This window comes from Nicotiana attenuata, chromosome 1 (assembly GCF_001879085.1).
Source record: "Nicotiana attenuata strain UT chromosome 1, NIATTr2, whole genome shotgun sequence".
In the NCBI taxonomy this organism is placed as follows: domain Eukaryota; kingdom Viridiplantae; phylum Streptophyta; class Magnoliopsida; order Solanales; family Solanaceae; genus Nicotiana; species Nicotiana attenuata.
In genome coordinates this window covers 74,076,355-74,085,693 of record NC_031989.1, presented here as the reverse complement: position 1 = coordinate 74,085,693, position 9,339 = coordinate 74,076,355, and the positions used below count along the sequence as shown (strand labels likewise).

The 9,339-nt window shown below is 33.5% G+C and overlaps 1 protein-coding gene across 1 annotated transcript; it reads left to right on the top strand.

Moving 5' to 3' along the window:
- On the top strand, positions 6,867-8,891 carry LOC109228859 (40S ribosomal protein S30). The gene is made up of 3 exons (XM_019394100.1): positions 6,867-7,020; positions 7,113-7,250; positions 8,563-8,891. The coding sequence occupies exons 1-3, from the start codon at positions 7,017-7,019 to the stop codon at positions 8,607-8,609; spliced, it is 189 nt and encodes a 62-aa protein (XP_019249645.1). The 5' UTR covers positions 6,867-7,016; the 3' UTR covers positions 8,610-8,891.

The window sequence follows — 9,339 nt, the reverse complement described above, 5'->3', positions numbered from 1 at the left end:
GAGGGGGAGGAACTACCCCGTAGGATTGGATTTAATTGCACTATGTGAAGTATGTGGAAGACGTGTACATGAGATGACGAAATTTTACACGGGCTTATATGTGGTATTTGACCGGTTTAGACACTTAGGTTACTTATTAGCATTTCATTAAAGTTGTTATTAACTTTTCTACATTTCGTTGTCAAGTTATTCTTACATGTTTTAATTGAAGTTGCTATTACATGTACTAGTTTCCATTGTCGAGTTTTTCCTTATATGAGTTTATTAGTGGTTGTTGTTATATGCTATTCTTTCCATTGTTGAAGTTATTCTCGTGCATTTAGTCATAGTTGTTATTTGATGCTATCTCTTTCATTGATAGTTTGTGTAACACATTTGAATTTGAATATGCCATTTCATGGAAGTACCTTTATTATTGAGTTATTGAAGCTGAGTTTGTTGAGAGCTATTAACACGTTGTGGTTGAAATTGTTGGTTATTAAAATACCTTTCCTTGTTGAGCTATTTCTCATTTATTTTGTTGTTATTGAGATTCTTGTACATATTATGTTTGAGCCGTGGGCTATGTATTGTGATGACATTGATATTGTTGATTTTGGTAATATTGTGGCATATGGGCACGTGTGGTGCGAGTTGATTATTATGTTGTGATATTGATACACATGTGGTAGTATAAGGTTGGTTATTGAAATGCATGCCGTGAGATAAGGGGGGATTTATACGCGTGTTGCTAGTAAGGAAATTACTTGAAGCCACACAGTGAGATAAGAGGGCTAAAATGCATGTAGCTATTTCAAAAAAAAATTAAAATAAATGCAAGGCTCATGCGGAGATATAAAAAAAGATTGTGATTGTGACTTGTGAAATGTGAATATGAGGTGTGGTACCTCGGTGTGATTCTTATTGTACATTCTATGTTGGAATGACTTGTTGATTTGAATGGTTATTGCTTTGTTTCCTCACTTCATTCCATTTATAATTTTGATTGTACTTGGTTATTTGTTGTAACTCTGGTGTTGGAACGATTGTGATTTCTTGGGTAAGTCATGCATTCTACGTGATTAACTGTGTTGCTTTAATGTGCCAATATATGCTTCTGTTGTTACTTGGTGAATTGATTGATTGATAACATGCTTTACTATATGTGCCTCTCAAAATAAAACTCGTCATCTCACTCGGTGCTTTACTATATTTAAATTGTTATCATGCTTTGCTTTAAATGGTTCTACATTTAATTCATTAACTTATCCGATGTTTTACTTTATTTAAAAATGTTATTTTGCTTTACCTTAATTGATTTTTAAACTAAACTCAATTCCCCATTTGATACCCTACTTTGTATAAATTGTACTTTATTTGACTTCTAAAATAAATCCATTATCATTTGACGCTTTACTTTATTCAAAATTATTATTTTACCTTATTTTGTTTAAATAAATCGTTCGAACATTTTATTTGGTAATTGACACGGATACAATGTACATGGTAGCACGTGGACTTTGTTGTGCGAAGGTGATTGATAATATGGGCACGAGGTGCCATGTGTGTAAGATTCGGGATTGTGGCTTATGATATGTGATTACGAGGTATGGTGCCTCGGGGTAATTCTTGTTGAAAATCATGCATTCGGAATGATTTGGTTGCTTGAATTGTCACTTGTTTCCTTATTTGATTTCATTCGTACTTTATGTGTTTTCTGATTATGTTACTGTTTTATTACTCGTTTACTTCTTGTTGCCATATGTGTTTTTATTATTCCATTGTTATATTAATAATCTTTCTATTGTTAGGCTTACATTGATGTTTTTTCCATTGATAGCTTTATATTAATATCTTGCACAAGTTTTATGTCTAGTGAGTGTCTCGACTTGCTTCATCATTACTTCACCGAGGTTAGTTTTGATACTTACTAGGTACCGCTGTGGTGTACTCATGCTATACTTCCGAACATTTTTGTGCAGATCCTAGTGATGGTCGTTAGCTAGTTAACGGAGTTTTGCTATGGAGACTTCAAGGTATACCTGCCATTACGCTAGGAGGCCTCGGAGTCATCTTCTGGAGCTTTACTTTGTTACTGTATACTTTCATTCCAAACAGTGATGTATTTGATAATCTTAGTTACTCTTAATAGAGCTTATGACTCTGTACTACTGGTTTTGGGGTTGTATAACAATTGTTCGGTTTTAGCTACATTATTTCATTTATCAGTTTATTGCTTATACAATTAAGGTGGTTAATTATGTAACATCTCATCATGTGTGAGGCTTACCTAGTCTTAGAGACTAGGTGCCATCACGACTACCTAAGGTGGGATTTTGGGGTCGTGATAATAATCCTCTATTTATTGTATTAACAATATGAACCTACTTTGTACCCATCTTATCGGTCTTCTTAGTCAAGAGACTCAGTTGTGTCATCACCAAAGTAATGATATTTTTAGCATTAGTGTTTACTGGATCAAGTGCTACTGAATGAATTATAGGAGTGAATGATGAATCTCGAGTCGGCCAGCCTGAATTCTAAGCCATCTTTTCCAGAAGTTGTCGTGCTTCAGTAAATGATTTGCTAAAAAATGCACCACTTTACTAGCATCGATATTAGCCTTTAAACTATCAGCGAGCCTCATGTAATACCTCTGATCCAACATCTACTCTAGGATACCATGGTGTAGACACTTTACTAGCATCCCCTCGAATCTTTGTCACATCTCCTGTAAAATTTCTATTGGCTTTTGCTTGAATTGCAGGATTTCATCAACCTGATTTGTCGTCTTATTTGGTGAATTTTTTTGTTCAAAACCGCTTCATTCCAAGTAGTAATGGAATCGATGGAGAGTGAATTCAGCCAGACTTGTGCTCTCCCGATTAGAGAGAATGGGAACAATAATCTGATTACTTCCGGTGTCACATTTGGCTACCTTTGTGGGTCTTCAAATTCCTTTCCTAAGAACAGTCCTTTATTTTGCAATAAGTGCAATATATTATTTGTAATTTGAAAGCACTCAGCTTGTATCCGTGGGACTGCAATTGTTGTTGCCAAATTATCAGTTGTGGGCTGAGCCAGCCACATAGAGACTTCCGGCATGAGACGAGCAATACCTGGATTAAGGTTGTTGTTATTGTTTAGATTGTCGCTCATTTCGATTCCAAGTTCAAGTTTATCTTGTTGTTTTTGTGATTGTTTGTTTTTCTTATTTTCACAATTTAATGCCCCGAATGCTCGTCGGGTTCCGAAAATGTTCCAAAAAGTTCATCGATCTTCGAGGGTTTTCTAGGCATACACTTGCACACATCGAGATTAACCAAAAGTAATGAAATCGAAATAAAAAGTTCAACTTTAAACACCTAAATTTTTTATTTTATCAACAAAAGCTTAAACCGTTAGCTCCCCGGAAACAATGTCAAACTTGATTATGCCCAACTCTTATCCTAAAAAAAAATAATCGATCACTATAAATATATTCGGATAAAGAAACCGAAGTCGAATCCCATAGAGAATAACGTAATTTTAGTCTAAATAGTTCCTAAGTTATCAAGTTGAAGGGGATGAATAATTATAATGGAGTTTTCTAAATAACTCATTAAATACAATTCAATTAAGCAAGAAACTAAACTAAAAGAAGAAAATAACTTAAGAGATTTGTAGATAATAAAAAGACCTAGGGTAGAGAATCCCCCAACTGTCGGGCTAGCTCTGGGTTAACTCTTGAACTTTGTTTGACATTATTTTATCAACTTTGGACTAAAGTTGCTCGCTAGAGTTTCCCAACTACTAACGACATCATTCTTAAACTATTTTTCCGAAAATAACCAAGATGATAAATTCGTCCAATTCAAGGTCATAGCCGAATCATGGTACCCCTATATAATGGTTCTAAATAGGATTAAGCAGTCCCTTAATTTAGTCCAAAGTAATGTTGTTTGACTGACACAAACCTGTAAATCTTTCCCAGGAATAAACATGCAATACGGGACAAACAATTTCAAGCTCAAACAATAGAATATTCACTAAAATCGCAGTCAAACAAAGAGAATAAGTGTCAACAATTCAGTAATATTGACTTAAGGCCACCCAACAACAGGTTCATCAATACCCTAGATAGAAAATTAAGCTACTTATATTTATACTTAAAAACAAAGTAACCATTCTCAAAATAATCTCCATGATAAACAAAAATTAGAAAAGTTGAGAGGAACTTTTCAAATCTTCGATCAAGATTGATTCAAGACTCTCTCGAGCTCTTCTTTGCTTCAAAAACGATGTTTTCTTCTCTTCAAAGTCGAGATGGGGGATGAGGAGATAAAAGAAGCTTGTATACCCTCTAAAAAATAAGAAATTGACAAACCCTTAAATTTTTGTCCAAGCAATTGTGCTTCGCGTGGCATGCAAACTGATTCAGCATATAATTTCAGCTCGTGTGATACTCTCGTTTTATATCCAAACTGAGCTGTTTTTGACTTGGCTCCCAGGAAAAAACTGAAATCTTTCATTCCCACAAAATAGCTCAATTAGCCATAATCTTTGTGACTTTTCTATTATTATATAAAAAAGGAAAGATGGTCAACCAAGGGTATATATGTTATTTCAGAAAAACTCTTACATTATTTGTAATTCTTAAATGCAAAATGTCATTGATACACGTGGACCCTACATTCCCATAACCATAACACTACTTTAAATTTTTCATGATTAGACTACTTTTGTAAGGAGTAGTGCATGCAAATACTCATTTGTAACGTTCCTTTTTCCATTTGGTAAAATTACTAATTTTGGTTTAGTCAATTAGAAGTTTACACAGAGAAAGTAAACTTAATTTTTAAATAATAGAGCAACAAAAAGAAATATCGGTAAATATCTACAAGATTTTCGTATTTAACCATACTGTTTTAAAGCAATTATAAATTAAAATTAAAAGGTTTTCATCTATCCATACTATTTGAAGGCGATTTCAATCTAGAAATTTCATATTCAAAAATAATTTTAAAAAGTACAGTTTATTAAATCTCAAAAGTTAATTTAAGTGATGAGATTTGTTCATACTTTATTAAGGGACTATCTCTTATATGCTTGATTGATGTGAAAATTTAATCTACATGATTTGAACTTATTCTTCCCTGCTAAGTTTTCAAGTATCAATGAATTATCCTAAACATTATTTGATATAATTTTTTATAGTGTTTCGTTATGAAAATTAACATATGATAAATCTATAGAAAAATAAAAATATTTCTCTTATCTCCTTAATTAAGAAAAAATTAAAAACCCAATAATAACTTATATCAACTTCTATCGAATGTTTAATATCTTATCACCAATTAACATCATTTAAACGAGTTGTAATAAAATATAATTTGAACTACTATATTGAATCACTACCATTTATATCAGGTTAATATTTGTTTAGTGCCTTTGGTTCTCTTTGTTTGAAGTAGTAAATTGCGTCTTTATGGATGCAAGTCCCTTTGGAAGTTCTCTTTATTTACAGTACTAAATATTTCTCTTGATTTTGTTATATACAAGACATGAAATAAAATTATGGTAATTTTTTTTTTCATATTTTATCGTATTGTAAAGAATGATGTTGTTCATGTTAACTTTCATCAAGTAGCTGATTGTTCCCACTGTTAAAACTATTGCGAACCCAATTTAGATGTATTCAAGAATAGTTTACAGATAGATAGGTTAAAAAAAAGCTTCTTATTCTAGAAAATTTGTTAATATAGCTGACACTTGTAGGTTTAATGTATACTCTTGTAAAATATTCAAATACATCGGGAAAATAATACCATTGAAATTAAATTTTCAATTTGATTTTTTTATGTTTGATATGGATGTTAAAAATGAGTATTATAGCGCGTAGTTATTTTATGTTAATCGAAGCAACTTAAACAGATTATAATTTATAGTTTAATTTTAAGTAAATTATTAAAATAAATAAATTATAAATTGTGATCACCAATATCATCATCTATCCGTGATTAAATGAATATAACAAGGATCGATTTATTTATAAAGAAATTAATTGACTAAGAGTACAATGTTGGGCCCGTATACGGGCCATTCCTCATCTAGTACTTAATAGAGAAATAGATATTGTGTGTAACTCAATCCAAAAGCTAGTTCCTGAAGTGAGAATTGTCAAGTCCATATAAAGAGTCCAAATCCCCGTCCCACAACCGATATGAGAATTCAACATATAGTTTATAGTAGTAATATTATTCTATAGTTTATAATTATATGAACTTTATTACAAAAAAAAAACTAAGAAAATAATAGTCCAAATTGAAATGAAAAAGTAAAATTTAGGTCTNAAAATTATTTATTCATTGATATAGGGTACACATGCCTTAAACTAGTTATAGATTTGTTGATCTCATGCCAATTGACACCTCAAATTGCAGTACATAAACAAATGGGCTTACTTCCTGTCCACTTTAACGGGTTGCTATTTAGGAATTAGCAGTGCGTCCTAAATTTCAGATTTTTAGTTTAATTTTTTGGGACAAAAGTGTAATGATTTGTACTGAAGTTAAAATTTTTAGTTTAAAGTTTCAGGATAAAATAAGTTTTCGTTACTCCGTCGAAGGCGAAAAATTTTATTTTGTATCTCACACAACTGACACTAGTTGTGTGAGACCTCTTTTTTGTCTCACAACTATGTGGGTCCCAGAATTTTGTGGACCCAGATGTGTAAGATATGGGTCCACAAATATGTGAGATAAAAAGAGGCCTCACACAACTAGTGTGAGACATAAAATAAAATCACTCGTCGAAGGCAAAGAGGTTTCAGCAACCTAGAGCTATATGTGCACTTCCCCAGTCTTTTCTCCCAATTGCCCAAATTTCTTCTTGGAAGGCCCAAATATTTTCTCCCAAAGCCCAGTAGACTTGCAGACCACAATTACCCAATAAATTTCCCCTTCCCCCACAAAGATAAACCCTAACCCTAAGAGTCCTGACCTGAGCAGCTCCAGACGCTCCTAACTTCACCGGCAAACGGCGACTCAGATATCACTATGGGTAAGCTTGATGATCAGAATTTGCCCTCATAATCGTTTTATTGTTGTTACTGATGAATAGAAGTTAATTTGCTGTTTGGTATGCAAATGCAGGGAAAGTTCACGGATCACTTGCTCGTGCTGGTAAAGTGAGGGGGCAAACTCCAAAGGTTGCCAAACAGGACAAGAAGAAGAAGCCCCGCGGCCGTGCTCACAAGAGGATGCAATACAACCGCAGATTCGTCACAGCAGGTATCCCCTTTTCTCCTTTCATTCCCCTTCACTTAATCCTAATAGTGACTGTGAGATGCAAATATGTACTCATTTGTTTATTAAAATTTTGTTCCAACAATAGTTATATGGTTTATGCACCCACTGCCCAAATACTTGACCCAGCGACAGCCCAGAGATTTGTACAATCAGAGAAAATAATTTACATATGGCATAGTAAATGCTAATTTGGCTAAGCATCCACTAGTATGTACTGTGTAAGAGTAAATTGTGTGTGTATAACTGACAAGCACACTCAGAATCAGACTATTGACTGTTGTAGATATACAGAATCGCGTGCAAAGCCATGTCTCTCTATGCATGTATGTGTGAGACTGATATTATGTTTGTATATTAACACTCCGTTTGGATCATTGTTATGCATATTAAGAGAAATACACTCTATTCATAATTAGATCATAACGATCATATTAAGAGAAGTAGAATATTAAGTAAAGAATAATGACCGTGGAAATGAACTAAGACAAATTAGGTAAGAATGGCAGAACCTATTCTTTTTATCTCTGACCGTGGAGTTGGCAAAGAACGGCACAACCAGTTCTTGAAAAAATGGGAGGAAGACAAAATAGGTTATAGATTGGAGATTTGGAGTTGAAAAAAAAGGTAAAGGGGTAAAATAGAATTATGGAGTAATAAAGAAGGGCGTAATTGAAAAAAATACGAAACAATCCCACCACACTAAATGGGTTGTTTCAAAAATTGGGTCTTTTCATTGTTCCGGAACAATGAATTTAACAATACAATAGAATCAACTGTAACTAAACAATCAAAACAAACATTGTTTTAAAATAACAATACAATACGATACAATGGGTAACAACCATCCAAACAAGCTGTTAATGTTGTTTGAAAAGCTCACCATCTTCAGAATGCCTGTATTTGTTTAGTTTTTCTTAGCATAGTTCTTCCTAATTAATATGCATTTTAGATGAACTTTATGGTTGTAAAATATACTTTGAGGTTGTCAAACTCATTATGTGGGACCATTAGCTTTATATGAACATATTTTAACATTTTAGTTTTATCTCCTCAGTTATATGAGTATACGAAGATGGAAAGGCTTTGTTAGTTCAAAATACGTTAAATCTGATCTTTGTATCTATTTCTGTTGACTGTATTTCTGCATTTGCATATACCTTCATATTTGATGATAATCCATGGTAGATACTTGTCTGTACACTGCATTGTCATGACTTTGATGTGTTAAAGAACTATTGAAGTTTCTTTTTGCCACATTGATTTACTACTTACAGAATGCTGCTAATGTTTGCAGTTGTTGGTTTCGGGAAGAAGAGGGGCCCGAACTCATCCGAGAAGTAAATGAAGAAATGACTTTATTTTTAGGTGAAGAAAGTTGCTGAAGTTCAATGAGTTGTATTTGCATTCTGTTGCTTCTGAGAATACTCCAGACAATACAATGTTAGCACTACTATACAATTGGTTTCCATAGTTTGAATGAAATGGGATAAGCAAGAATTCAAATGAGTTTCTGCTTGGTCTTTTAATGCTACTTGTTAGCCACATGTTATTCATATGTTCATCCAAGGGCGGCACACTTTTGATTTTCGAGATGAATGCCACTATGTTATGAAATTCAACATAGAGGAGAAGTTTGTGTTTCAGAAAAGATCTCCTGTGCTGACCATAATCTTAGTGCTCTTATGTGGATTGCAGCTCCTTAAATCTCTATATAGTGATATCTTTTTTTAAAGGCAATGATTGTCTTTGGTCTGTCGACATTTGGTTTATAATGTCAGATTTAGAATTTCTACCGACTCTGCTCGTGGCATTCAGCTTTTAATATATGCACTTTGTGCTGTTTGTTTGCCGAAGGGTTTCCCGGAAACAGCCTCTCTATCCCTCCGGGGTAGGGGTAAGGTCTGCGTACACTCTACCCTCCTCAGACCCCGCTGGTGGGATTTTACTGGGTTGTTGTTGTTGCACTTTGTGCTGTTTGTTTGTTGATTGTATGAATGGGTATGAAAAAATAGTGCTAATCTGCTATCAACAGTGATAAAATTTTGTTTAGTACAAGATTTCACTCCCTAGT

Coding starts and splice junctions, on each gene's coding strand:
- LOC109228859 (XM_019394100.1), top strand. Junction 7,251..8,562: donor CCGCAGATTCGTCACAGCAG/GTATCCCCTTTT, acceptor TAATGTTTGCAG/TTGTTGGTTTCGGGAAGAAG.